Source organism: Hydra viridissima, unplaced genomic scaffold (genome assembly GCF_058129835.1).
Source record: "Hydra viridissima isolate aposymbiotic clone 2 unplaced genomic scaffold, HvirCarnegie_v1 scaffold_5, whole genome shotgun sequence".
In the NCBI taxonomy this organism is placed as follows: domain Eukaryota; kingdom Metazoa; phylum Cnidaria; class Hydrozoa; order Anthoathecata; family Hydridae; genus Hydra; species Hydra viridissima.
In genome coordinates this window covers 9782249-9796916 of record NW_028324304.1, presented here as the reverse complement: position 1 = coordinate 9796916, position 14668 = coordinate 9782249, and the positions used below count along the sequence as shown (strand labels likewise).

The 14668-nt window shown below is 29.8% G+C and overlaps 2 protein-coding genes and 1 pseudogene across 4 annotated transcripts; 2 read left to right on the top strand and 1 right to left on the bottom strand.

The window, feature by feature from the left end:
• Positions 1 to 2909: 2909 nt before the first annotated feature.
• Positions 2910 to 8153, bottom strand: LOC149888540 (uncharacterized). Of its 3 annotated transcripts, XM_090088761.1 has the most exons (3): positions 5909 to 8153; positions 3967 to 5512; positions 3029 to 3833 (listed from the first exon to the last, which is right to left on the bottom strand). In XM_090088761.1, exon 1 carries the CDS (start codon positions 8005 to 8007, stop codon positions 6823 to 6825), a length of 1185 nt encoding a protein of 394 aa, XP_089944887.1. In that variant the 5' UTR covers positions 8008 to 8153; the 3' UTR covers positions 3029 to 3833; positions 3967 to 5512; positions 5909 to 6822. The 3 variants fall into 3 exon arrangements, with proteins under 3 accessions (XP_089944888.1, XP_089944887.1, XP_089944885.1); XM_090088762.1 differs by lacking the exons at positions 3029 to 3833; positions 3967 to 5512 and adding an exon at positions 2910 to 3012; XM_090088759.1 differs by having other exon boundaries at positions 3029 to 5512.
• Positions 8154 to 9816: 1663 nt separating this feature from the next.
• LOC149888539 (uncharacterized) lies at positions 9817 to 11461 on the top strand. The gene has a single exon (XM_090089325.1). It carries the CDS (start codon positions 10324 to 10326, stop codon positions 11401 to 11403), a length of 1080 nt encoding a protein of 359 aa, XP_089945451.1. The 5' UTR covers positions 9817 to 10323; the 3' UTR covers positions 11404 to 11461.
• A 1954-nt stretch (positions 11462 to 13415) lies between these two features.
• LOC149888538 (uncharacterized) lies at positions 13416 to 14030 on the top strand (annotated as a pseudogene).
• The last annotated feature ends 638 nt before the right edge of the window (positions 14031 to 14668 follow it).

Here is a 14668-nt window from a genome sequence, read left to right as displayed (position 1 = left end):
CTTAAAATATTGTGAATTTCAAATAATTTCAATTGCGTGCAAATGGTTCGAAAATCAGTTTCTAGTGACATCAAATGGCAAATATTGGTATGGCGCGGACAAAAAATCACACAGACGTTCAAATAGGCAAAATACTTAACATTTCTGAATATTGCGTTAGAAAAATCATCAAAACCTGGGAACTTACCAAGGACGTCTCCGACATGCCGCATACTGGGAGACCATCCAAACTCAGCAACCGTGACAAAAATGGTATATTCAGAATGAGCAGAGAAAACCCCAGACTCAGCTACAAAAAGCTAGCACAAATCTTCAATGAGTCAAAAAATAATCCAAAAGTTAGCAGAGAGCTTGTGAGACGAACTTTGTTGGACAAAGGTAATGGAACGTAAACAGCTGCTAGAAAACCTATTCTTTCAATCACGGATAAACGTAAACGACGAGTGTGGTCCAAAAAAAGGCTGGACTGGTCTGTAGAACAGTGGGCAAAAGGTATTTGGAGTGATGAGGCTAACTTTCAAATTGTAAACCGCAAGGGAAGAATCTATGTCAAAAGATTTGCAACTGAGAAATATTCAGACAGGTTTTTGCAACATCGTCGACAAGGCGGTGGAGGTTCGGTTGGCATCTGGGGATGTTTTTCTCACAAAGGTATAGGCTTCTGTGAGCTGTATGAAGGCCGAATTAATCAATACACCTACAAGAACACATTGGAAACGTGTTTAGTTCCATCAATCAGACACTTGTATGGCAGAAGCAAGCAATTCATCTTTCAACAAGACGGGGCTTCAGCTCATACAGCACACTCAATCAAAGAATATTTTTTGAAAAAAAAGTTGAATGTGATGCCCTGGTGCCCTAGATCACCAGATCTCAACCCAATTGAAAATATTTGGTCTTGGATCGACAATCAACTGACATACCATGAAATTCAATCAACTCAGCATTTAAAGCAACTTTTGAATGAGTACTGGCTGAAGGTACCTCGCGTGATGTGCATGAAGTTAGTTGAATCAATGCATAAACGAGTTTATCTTTGCTATAAAAACAAAGGAGGACATTTGAAATATTAGTTTTGCTTTTTTTTTTTCATTTTTTGTTTGAATGTTGCAATTCGTTTAAACTTTTGTGCTTCTTATTTTTCCTATAAGATTTTTTGTTATAGCTTTTTTCTAACTAAATATTAAAATTTTTATAACATGTTCATATTCATTTTAAAGCTTTTTCTTAAATAAATAAAAAAAATTAAGTCGATATCATTTTACAGTTTTTCTTTATTAAACAAAAACCAAACATACTTGATAAAAATTCTGCAATCGTTTAAACTTTTGTGAATAGCTGTAATTATTGTATATATTATGCTCCTCCTAGCATTTTTATTTTTTATTTTTTGTAAAAATATGAAATGATATATATTTCTCTCATTCATTATTTGTACATATGAGATCTTATTTCAGGAAGTGGGGTAGTTATTGACATCCAATATTTGCTTGGATGCTGATGCATTAACTAGACAAGATGCTGGTGTTTAGTAATTTTAATAAATCAGTATAACTTGATCATAGACTAGCCATCCTCTAATGGCTAGTCTATGAACAGATCTATACTTTTTCATTATCATTTTTATATATCACATCTATTTATTTCAGATATTATTGTGAGGATTTGTCAAAGCAAACATTAAGACATCGACTAACTTCTATCGATGTTTAAATGGTGAAATGTGTTATGCATCAGGAGTTAAGTTATTTTGATTTATTTTTACCCTAGGGCATACCAGATATAATTTATTTTGTTTATTATTGCAAGGTTTTATCAGAGCATGCTGAAAGTTAGGCTATTGCTTCTGTGGATATTGATACCTTCAGAAGACAAGAATCTACATTTTCTATCTACTAGCAAAAAGCAACCCGTAATACGGGTTATGGTCGATCTGTTAATTTATGGTGGCTGTTTTCCACAATTTAAAGTTGCGAAACCATTACTAATACCCTTTTAGAAAAACGCCTTCAAATTTAAAAAATTAAACCATCTGTAAAATTAAAATAAAAAGTATGGAGGTAAAATAATTTACCAATTATTTAACATTATTTGAAAATTTTAAAACTGACATATGTCATATCAGTGTAAGGCAGAACCGTTTTCCTCAACATTACTAAGTTCAAAACAATACGTATTTAGTTACTGACAGAAAATAATAGCACTTCATCATGCTTTAAATTGACGAAAGCTAAATTTTTGTTATATTTTTTATAACATGAACTTTAATTAATAAGAGTAATATTAAGCGAACGTTAATTATACATTAACTATTAATTTTTTGGTATCCCCTTGATATATATTTATTTAAAAAAGGAAATTGTCTTTAAAACGTTAAATGCACACAACTAAATAAATTAAAATTAACTGAGCATTTGACCATTACTATTTATGGCACTAATCTGACCATTTTTATATATGGCCTCTTTGTTTCAACAGTTTTTAATAAACGGTAATTTGCTACCATTTACTAAAAATACCTTTTGTTACTCGAAATTTAATTCTCTTAAATATTTTGACACTAATAAAGGACCTTCCTTCCCCGTTTTTGCCTTAATGGTGGTCAGGAGAATAGATCTATTTTTATGAAGAGTAATCAAGTTTTTGATGAAGACCTTTTACCAGAATAATAAAATGTGAAAGAATGATTTAAGAATTTAACATATATAAGCATTTTTTCTTTCCTCAAAATTAAGCTAATTAATTAAACACCTTATAAAATTTAAGTAACTCGATATTTGACAAATGCGCAAAACTACAATATTCACCCCCCGTTTAAAAAGATCCCCTACAATATTCACCCCCCGTTTAAAAAGATCCCGTACAACAAATATTATTAGGCATAAAATAGAGAAAATTAAAAAAAAATTGAACTAATTGAATATATTTATATCATTTTAACTGACAAAAATTTACAATAAAATGTAATCAGGTTTTCTTTTTATAAATCGTATAAATGCGTCAATCGTAAATCTTAAAGAAAAAAAAAAAAACCATATAAAAACTGAAAATCGATTTACCTATTTATAGTAACCTATTTTGACATGGCAGTTAATATAAACATTTATCGAAAATGTAACTATAAAATCTATTTCGAAGTGCAAAGGATTAACAATACTAAAATAAATTAAAAAAAAAAAAAAAAAAAAAAAATCAAATTAAGATATAAACTGCATTTTTAGCATAATGTTGGCTTTTAGTAAATAAATAAAAGCAGTAAGTTCCAATAATGAAACTACCTATTACTCATTTTTAACAATAGACACCAACGTGAAGGTAAGCCAAGCAGTCTATCAACACAAAACATCACAACAGTAACACATAACAATAGAATATTTACACCCTTGATCCTAAAATCCAGCGAAAATAACAAACCAAATTAAAATATGAAAGGCAAAATTAGAAAACCAATTTAATGTTAACTATATATTTATCTTTTTAATAAACATATAACTACATAAAAGTATATTTGTTTTTATATTCAATATTAGTTATTCAATTACTTCAAATTTAGGACATTAAAACACCCTAGATTTAAAGATCAAGGTTGCATACTCTCCCATACACATTACGCTAAACATTAACAGACATTGTGTTTCCAGAATAACTAAAAAAGGCTAGACAACATAACCTAGCTCTAAAGCAGTAAAACCGCCTGACACTAAATGCTGCCAAGTCACACCTCTGCTATAAGTACACCGCTTGGCTGGCAAGGTTATCAATCTTGCTCAATATAATGCCAACTCACACCACTTTGAAAACATGGAAACAACATAATTTAAACATATATACAGCTATAAATATGGTTTCATATAACACATATAAACATATTAAATGACAGGTATATTTATCAAAAACTATGAAAAAAATATTAAAGTAATATAAAAAATATAACATTATTTGTGTAACACTTTTCACCTACCATACCTTGAATGAGATGTTTATCAATTTTGAAAAACAAACTATTAAATGCCCTAGTTCTTGAACATGCAAAATATAGTTGACAACGAGAGAAACACGGTTTTTTGAGATATACCCCAACTCTATCAAATGTTTGACCTTGACTTTTAAAAATTGTCATTGAATAAGCCAATCTGACAGGAAACTGACGACATTTCAGAACAAAAGGTAAATTAGAATCTGATGGAGCCAATTGAATTCAAGGAACAAAAACCCATTTACCACCAGAAACACCTGTCAAAACCTCTGCATCAATATAATTATTTTGAAGAGCACAAACGTTCATTCGAGTGCCATAGCATAACCCAGCTTTGAGATTTAAATTTCTAAGTAGCATAATTACACAACCAACTCTCAATTTTTAACAATGAGGTAGAATACCTGAAGGAGTTAAGCTGTTCAAAAACTCAACAGGAAAATTATTTCTTTCATTAAGGTCATCAGTATCAATTTGATCAGCACTTAAATATATTTTGACCTCACCTGGCAGACATTCAAGCACTTCTTCATTGATAATGAATCAACATTAGTTGGTGTTAAAATCACGCGTTTAGAATAATCATTTTGATCAGCATCTCCAAAAATCTTTTCAACAACTGATTCATTTTCTCTAATAATGCACTGATTTGGTATTTTAATGCATCCTTTAAAAGGATCCTCCTCTTTGACAGGTATTGTTCCATTCCCAAGTTTTAGTAGCCATTGGGAAAATTCACCTTCCCCATCTTGTACTCTCATATTTTCAGTTAATGCAAACTTCTGCACCCATTGCCAATGCAAAGAACATTTTACACACAATTCTACTACTTCAGCTGGTTGTGTTTATACACAATTCTACTATTTCAGTTGTTGAACATTTTCATCAAAATTTTCTAGATTTAAGCCAATAAACTCATCAATAACAGGCAGATTGTAATCAGTCTGCATTTTACCACTTTGATTAATAATCTTTTCAATTTGATGAAGAGTAGCTTGTTCAGCTATTAGAAGTGGGATTGAGCGGTGAATGAAATCTTCCATCATAAAAGCTTTGCATGTATTCCAGAGATGTAAAGGATTGTCAGATCCACAAAAGGTCAAAATAATTGAAAACAACTGTCTAATTTGCTTTGGCGTACTTGTTAAAACCGCCTCAGAAAGAGTATTCTGCCATTTAGTGTCATCTTACAACAATTCTTTCAAAACACATGCTTCACGAAACGTTTCAAGGACAATACCATTAACAGTACGCACATCCTCCCAAGATATTGCTCCTTTTGCTTGCAAAAGTAACAGCTTAAGAAAAAACAATTCTCCAGTTGGATTAAATTTATACATTCTTACTATCACCTTATTACCACCCCTTTGTCTAACCTTCCATTTACAATGTTTATCATCAAATATAAAGTGATAAGGAATGTCTACATAAGAATAGCAATGTGCTCTTTCATTTTCAGCATTTAACTTAAACCATGCCGTTAGGTGCGTATCATGTTGAGCTGCACAATCTTAAGCCATTTGTTCTGCTCCTTCTCTAAAATACAATAATTGATTTTAAGGTAGATGTTTACCAAGTCACAGCACTTTGAAAACACAGAAACAACATAATATAAACATGTACCAACTATAAACACAATAAATGTGTATATAAGGTTAAATATATACCTTATATACATATTTCAACACAACTTTAAAACAATTATATAACACATATTAACACATACACAAACAATAAAAAAACACTTTACATTGTTGTAAAAACACATTGATAAAACAACTAAAAGGCACTTATTTCAACATATACATACATATCAAAAAAGCATATATGCAAACAATAAACGTGTGCAAACAAAAATTTTAAAAATAACGCCATAAAATTTAAAAAGATTCAAAGTAAACAAAATATATATTTACAAACAATACTCTTTACCTTCTTTTTTTTTTCATAAGAACTGTAATCCTCATAACAAAATTTAACCTTTACATACAATAACATGTGACATGCCATGTCAGTGTTGGCACAAAATTTTAATTTATTTTTCTAAATTTTCTAAAAAAGAACAAAAATAATTAAAAGCATCACAGAAATTTCAAAGTAGTAATAACCATTTTATGGAAGTAGCATTAGTGTAACTTTAAATAACTTCCATACACCTATTTTCTTTCTAAAAATTATAATAACAAAAATAAAAATGCTGAAAGAAAAGCTAAAACAAACAAAATACAAACGATTTAAAAGATTAAAATCCTTTCTACTTATTCTAATAAAAATTTAAATCCTTTCTACTTTAGCTAATAAAAATGTATATATAACTATTTTATATACTTACTTCAATTATAATATGATCTTAACGATTATCATTTCCATTAATATGATTCTTTATGTAATATATCTAAACTAATAATTAAATTCCAAAAGGAAAAAAGTTTCAACTCGCTTAAGAGATGAGTACTAATATGATGTCTGCGCTTTTTATTAAGGTAATATTTTTTATTTCGTTGCTATGGATACCTTTATTTTGCTTAGCAACAACCTACTTTGTTATCTGCAGATATTTTATAAGTGCTATATTCACTAAATTTGGCATGAGTACCAATATGAGATCACACTTCTTACAAAAGTGATAATTTTTTAAATTTAGTTGTTATGGATACTTATATTGCTTAGTTACCGGATACTTTCCTTAGTTACAAAGTGGTAAATTGATATTTGAATATCTTATCGGATTTTTGACCCACCTATATTGAATAAAAATTGAGTATTTAGGTAAATAATGTTTTAGGAATAATAAAAGCAAAAAATAGTGCAAGAAAACGTTATCAATTTTAAATTACATCAAAAAATTATAAAACAATAATATCGTTTGAAGATTGTTTAAGTAATTGTAAAACATCTGAAGGAAATGCTTTATGATTTGTTTGGTGTGATGTTGATTTACGCAATGATGAAATAACAGGATCACTGGAAACCAGGAGTCTATTGATAAGATCAGTATTTGTTGCTTTTCTGGATGTTTTTCGGCTGAAATTTTCGCGATAAGATTTAAAGTCTTTATTTTTAGCCTCTTGAGCTTCCTCTGACATAAGTCCGATGGGTAATGTAAGGCTTTTAATTATGTCATGTCCATGTATCAATACTTTGTGAACTGATTGAGCCATGTAATACCATGGATAAAGGGACACATATAGTCTAAAAGTGTCAAAACAATAATCCTTGAACTTTAAGCAGTCTATTTCATATCCTGAAGAGAGCGTTACCAAGATAATGTAAAATCTGAATATAAGGTTTTGGTCAATCCCCAGATTTTCAGCTGTTTGTTCATATGCTTCAAAAGCACCCCTTGAGCTATTGTCATCATTACTTGTTCCAGAACCACCACTTTTTGGGAAATCAACAACAAGTCCCATTTTGTTCATAAAATCAGTCTGAATCTTTTGTTTAGCTACAGATGCCTTTTCTTTGTGTTCTTTAGATCTTGCTTGCCACTTTCTTGTTTCTTTTTTATATGCAATGTGCAATAACATCTCAAAAAATCGAATCCATGCATGAAGACTGGAAAGACCATATTTGAACTCTCTGTTAGTATAATCTATATTAAGGATATCAAGACTATTCATATTTTTTGGAGAGACACCACACACTGAACAGCATTGGTATGAGTTATTTTTTTCAGATAATATTGTTTGAACCTTCCCATCAATCATTGTAAGTTCAATAATACAATTCATTTCAATAGAAGATCCGCAAACCTCTAATAAAATCATACCCAAGCTTTCTATCTCACTTTTAATGTACTGATCTTCTTCAATCACAGATTCCTTGGATTCCATTTTGTATGCAAATCTTATGGGTCTACAATAGGCTGTGGAGGACGACTTTTGATTTCTCCAAATAGGCACCTTTTCGTTGCTGTTGTTAAATCCAGTCAAATCCAATGGGACAAGACAAGTAATAAATAATGATTCTTCACGCTTTAAATCTCTGTTAATGTCGGGTTCTGATAAAAATGCTTTGGCCTGTAGCACCATCAAAACCAGCCTTACAGGTTAGTGTCATTGTTTTTATTGCTTTGTCGTTCAATATCAAGTGCCTTAGCACAGGTTCCTGAACTGCACAGATTCTTTGCAAAGTATGAGTCATTAAATCTTTTAAAGGAACTGAAGCTGAATAGTCCTCCACTGTTATGTTTGCAGGATAACATTTCAATTTTGCATCTCTGACATCATTGTAAGCGGGGTAGATGTTATATTCTTTCTCCAAGGCTCCGCTTCTAATCAATTTTGTCAGACTTGCATCAATTATTAAAGCCAGTGCTTCGTCTGCTGAATATTTAGTTGCTTTATCTGTATTTGATATATTTAAAACATTCTTGGCAGCAATAACAACACATTCATCTCTAAATTTTTTATTAGCAGCAAAAAATAATTCATTGGATGAATGAGATTCAATTAAACAAGATACACGCCGTTTTTTAGTTTTATTAGAACTATTATCAAATGCAACTGGTTTTCGACCACGTCTACTTGCAGTTGGTTCATTGTCTTTTTTTCTGACAATTAAATATTCATTAAGCCAGTTCACAAACTTCTTTTCAAAATTTTTCACAGTATAGTTAGCATATTTCAACTTTTTTTTATACAAGTAAACAAATCGTTGAACAGCATGTCTAAAATCAACGTCTTTAAAATCAGCAAATTTTGGCTGAATAAATTTTAATATATCTTCAGTAATATTTTGTTTTGAAATACTAAGATTGTTTTTTTGGAGAAAATTATGAATGTCTAAGTTTAACAAAACCATATCTAAATAATTATTGTAACAAGTATTTTGTATTTAAAAGTAAAATGTTATAATATATATGCCGCCTGGACTACTAATACTTATTAGTAATTAAGTTACTACAAGTGTTAGTAATTAAAATTAAAAGTAATTAAATTACTGTCAGTGTTAGTAATTAAATTACTAACAACTACCGAAAATATGTTGTTGCTATGTTATGCAAAGTAAGGTATCCATAGTAACCAAAAAAAGTTAACCTCATAAGAATTCTGAATCTCATTTTAATACATACCCCCAATATTGTGTATTTAGCGCAAGTAAAATACTGTTAAAACAACGTTAATGCAAAAATGAGTTGTTGCTATGCAAAATTTAGTACCATAGCAACCAAGTTAAAACAAATAAAATCTGAACGGGGATTTAAGGGGACGAGCAATCAATTAAAACTCGATTGAAGCATCATATAGCTCAAATAAATATAAGACAACACATGGCAAATTGTGGTAATTATTAGTTATTGTGCGGCAAAAAATAAGTTTCTTAAGAAATTTTTTTTTAATCTGTGATTTTCAAAGTATAACTGAGATAACATGCTATGACAAATTTATTTCACACATTGGTTTTTCTTATCTCTAAATACTCTAGAATAACATGTACTAATTTTTTGTTTCAAAAACGTAGATGTAATTGAAATATAACACAACGTTGATGTCACCGTTAATTACTTATTTATAATTTTTATTTTTTTTTATTTTATCTCAATATTCAAATGCTTAGAGTCCTGGTAACTAAGGGATTTAATATAAATAAATTATCAATAGATTTCTCCTAATATATGTAGATACTAAAATTAAATAGGTTTTCAAGATTAGACAACTAAAATTTTTCCCATTTTGTCCACCTACTGGCCCACTGTGCAATGGCCGCGTGCATTTAGAGAACGCGCTTTTTCAAAGCCTAGTAACTAATGACGAAACGACGTTAAACATTAAACGTTTCTGTGCTAATTATATTAAGATGATAAATTAACGGACCGTTCCCTCTATAGAAAAAAACCGCAATGCATTTTGGTCTTTGTATTCACCGAAAATAAACAAATCTGTGTTAAAGCTTTTTAAAATAAACAGTCAAGTAATTTAATTTAAAAAGACTTTTCAAAATGATTTCAAATGATACAATATCTTGTGATAAACTAATAACTCATTCTATTAAAGAAAATGTTTCTGTTGAGTCAACAACAACAACAAAATACCGCGGTGGCATAACTTGTGTTCAATTATGCAACAATAATTCGCTCAAAAACAAAAACTTATCGTTTTACATCATCCAAAAGGAAAGTAATTTGAGAAAAAAATGGCTATCTTTAATTAGTAGGAAAAACTTTGTTCCTTCTACTTCTCATCGGGTTTGTTCAGTCCACTTTACAGGAGGAAAAAAGACTTATATGAACAACTGTCCATCTTTACTGTCAAAACAAGTTAAAGACAACATAAAAAAACCAAGAATCACAGTAAATATTTCTATTGGATATAAAAGAAAAATAGACGAAATTGAAAACGAAAAAAATGATGTTAATTTTTCATTTGAAGAAACCGAGCCTGAAAAGAGAAAAAGAAATTATCCTAAAGGACAAACTAAACATAAAAACTAAAAAGAAAGAAATGAAAAATATTATTATGAACCAAAATCACACTATCAATCAATTAAAATTTACAGTTGACAGATTTAAACATAATCAAGCCCACTTTAAATTTTATACTGGCTTTGAATCATACAATCTATTTAAAGTTTTGCTAGAATATTTAGAACCTGCTGCAAGCAAACTTATATATTGGGGGTCAAATACTAACATTGAAAAAACAACAGACTTTAATTACAATAAAAAGGGAAGAGGACACATAATGAGTTCAGAGTCTGAATTGTTTTTAGTTTTAACAAGATTTCGACTTGGCCTTTTGGTTGAAGACATGGCACTGCGCTTTGACATATCCTCAAGTCATGTTAGTAGAATCATAGTGACATGGACTGATTTTTTGCATTCTCAAATGCGTATGCTACCAATTTGGGCAACAAAACAAACTGTAAAAGAAACAATGCCAAAATGTTTTAAAGAAAAATATGAATCAACAAGGGTAATCTTAGACTGCACTGAACTGTTTATCGAAATGCCTACATCTTTTCGAAGCCAGTCTGCAACTTTTTCTAATTATAAACATAAAAATACAGCAAAAGGATTAATTGGAATAGCACCAAATGGAGCCATAACTTTTGTTTCTGATTTATACTGTGGTCGTTTTTCGGACAAACAAATTACTAAAGATTGTGGAATATACAACCTGCTTGAACCAGGCGACAGTGTAATGGCAGATAGAGGTTTTGATATTGCTGATGATTTACCGGAAAACGTTTCATTAAATATACCACCATTTCTAAATGGAAAAGCTCAACTCAGTCTAGAAGATGAGAATGAAACTAGAAAAATTGCTGCTGTTCGTATTCATGTAGAAAGAGCAATACAGGGAATAAAAAATTATCACATTTTACTAACACTATTTAAATTGTCTATGGCACCAGAAATTAATAAAACTTGGATAGTTTGTTGTTATTTAGCAAACTTTTTGCCACAACTTGTTTCAGATAAATAAAATGTTTGTAAAAAATATAAAAACAGTTAATCTAAACTGCAAATATATTTTCTTGCATAAACTCAAAGTAAAATTTAGTTAATTTTGATAAAGTAGTTTTTTCCCATTGCTCTTTAAGAAATTTAATACTCTCGATAAAAACATCTTTTTCAGTATAAACTATAAAATCTAGTTCTGTGACCTATAATAATGCCATAACACCTTGACATTGATAAAAATAAACATGATTTTGTTTAAGCATTGTTTTACCATCAACAACAGAAAGAAAAAATGTTTTATCTAGGCAAGCTTCAGCTATAGTTAAATCTTTTTTTGAAAAAGGACATTTGATTTTAACAGCACTTATATTTTCATTTACAAATACAATTCCATCAGGGCTTGTACCGAGCCAAGGCCATTTTGGGTTTATGATAAATCCACATCTCGTTACTGATACGTTTTTTATATTTTCATACTTTTTTATTGCGGTGTTTTCATTTATTTTACCCCAATTACAAGCTTTGTTGCAAGAGCTTTTTTTATTGTTTTTCAAAATTCTATTCAAAATAGAGGCAGGAAATATACTTTTTTGTCTATTAATAACAAAACCAAAGTTTGAAGATGTCAAGTGTTTTTTTCTTTCTTCAAGCCATAAACTTGTAGATTGTGATAAAGTAGCTCTTTCCAAAGCCTTTATTTTCTCTTTTGATAGAACTAAATATTTTGTAATAAAATTTAATTGAGCTTCATCAAATTCAAATGAATCACTGAATTCTACTTCAAATCCATTAATTATGGTATCAACAAGATTAAACATAACATCAGAATTTAAATAGAGTTCTTTTACATTTAACTGATATTCAGATATTGATGTTTCATAGTAGTTGTGCATAATTGTTTCCTTTTAAAAGATTTGCAAATGCTATTCCTTCTCCTAGATTATATAAACTATCAGACAGTTTTTTAATTTTTTCATCGCTTGGATTATGTGCAAAAATTGGGGTTGCACAAAAGTTTCTATTTCCAGATACAAAAGGACGCTTTCGTGAGTTGTTTAGATCCTTTTCTAAATCACTCTTTTCAAAGGAAACTTTAGAAAGTTTAATTGGTTCTGAATTTTTTCCTTCAGCAGGAACATGCCAATGTTGTAACACTTCTGTGCATGTTTTATCGAATGGTACAGAGTTTAAATTTAATTGCTTATATTCATTTAACTGAAATAATACTGCCGCAACATGCTTGCAGCATCCTCCCATAGCAGCTTTACAATTACATTTAGCATACAAAATATCTCCTTCTTTTTGAAAAAATGTACATAAATAAGGTACTGATTTTTTTTCATTGAAGCTGAAACGTTAGCTCTAACAAGAAAAGAATTTATTTCAATGTTGACATTAGGTTTTACAACTAAACTTTTAACGAAGTTATCCTTAAATAGCTGATACCCAGAGATTTTATGCTTTGAAGCACCTCTAGCTCCGAAATCAGTCGAACTATCGTCTATAATTAAATATTAGTGTATTTTTTCTTAGCTTATATTAGTTAGTAAGGAAAGACATCTTGACCAAGAGCTTACTTTGTTCTTGTACAACTTCTTCAGCATCTATTTGATTAAACTGACTAGATATTTCTCGAAATACTGGTTGAGTAGCGATTGAAATGTTTTTAAAAAAACATGGATCAATATCAATAGTATTTGAATCATTTTCCAAACTAGTTTCATAGCTATCAACTTTGTTTATTGCTGACATGATAATAAGTTTTGATAATTTGTTTATTTTCGGTGGTTAGCAGATAAAAGTATCACTCAAAAGGCGATCAAAGTCTACTTGCAAATTATACTTATTTATGCGAAAATTATTCATGCAAAATTATACAAATTATGCTAAACTTGAGTGTTTTAATTGATACACATGCTTGTATATGAAATTGCCGCGAAAGAACGAAAGAAATCTGCTAGGCATTCAGGAACGTTTGGAAAACAAAATAAATGAGTAGAAGAAAGCTGATGCCTCTGTAAATATCGTTTTCCGACCTAAAGAGAGGGATACCAGTGATGAGCTCCTGTTTGTATACCAAGTATTTTGGCAAAAAAAGCTGTTAAAAAAACGTGGGAATGAGATGGTATTTTTGGATGCAACTTACAAGACCACACGATATTCATTACCTTTGTTTTTCTTGGTAGTCAAAACAAATCTTGATTATCAAATTGCAGCTACTTTTGTGAGTGAACGTGAAACTTTTGAAGCAATAACTGAAGCACTTGCCATCATAAATCTTGGAATGAAGACTTTCAACCTCTTTATTGCATGACTGACTATTGCACTGCTGATATACGTTCTCTGAAAACTATTTTTGTTGGTGTGTATTTATGCAAGAAGTATAGTTTCTCTTTTTATTTTTCATAGAATTAAATCATGTTAACATACCTGTAATGCATAAACTCATTTCTATTATTATTGCATTTCTATTATCATTTAAACACATTTATTCTGAATCCATATGTTTAGGATGTGAAGTTTTTATCTGTGACTTTCACAGAGAACAGTCTTTTGGATCGTTGGCTGAAAAAGTCCTCCAGTGCTTGCTGTGCCAGAAAAGATGACATTTTGTTTCTCTTTAGATATATTGCTTGGTCAATAATATGAACAATTCATTTTTTGTACTTATATGTTATATTGGCGTTTATTTAGACACCCTAAATGTTATTTTTTTTACGAATATTTTTGGGTTTAACTAACAGTTTCTTAATTACAAAATATATTGACTTTTTGGGAGGCATTCATGCTATTCTATTTTGATATGATATACAGTGAGGATAAAATGCTTCCAAATCCAACTTTTTCAGTTTTGCTATGAAGCATACTAATTCTTATGTAACATTTTTATGTAACAGATTTATTCTACTGTATAATTATCTTATAATATTTTCAGTTGTAAACAAACACATAATGTAAATTAAAGTTATGTTTCTACGGTAAAATTTACAATTCTTTGTCGTATTTAAATTACAAATAGTAAAGATAAGAAGGTTAAAGAAATAAATTAGCAACATAGGACATAGGTCGCAAAAGTCCATTTCAGCTTGGTACATAAAAAGAAGAGTGTCATTTATCTCTCTGTTTAGATTGGAGATAGGTGTAGATGGAAACGTCAACTTTTTTCCATTCATTTGTTTTGTTTCTTTTAAAGTCTCATCATTTCACTGTAATGCTGTCTGAAAAAAGAAAACTGTTAGCCAAGGAACAATTGTTTGAACAGAACTTCTCTCTTAAAATAGTTTTAA

Bases quoted from the DNA above. Each gene is read 5' to 3' on its own strand.
- LOC149888539 (XM_090089325.1), top strand. From the start codon at position 10,324: ATGATGTTAATTTTTCATTTGAAGAAACCGAGCCTGAAAAGAGAAAAA.
- LOC149888540 (XM_090088762.1), bottom strand. From the start codon at position 8,007: ATGGTGCTACAGGCCAAAGCATTTTTATCAGAACCCGACATTAACAGA.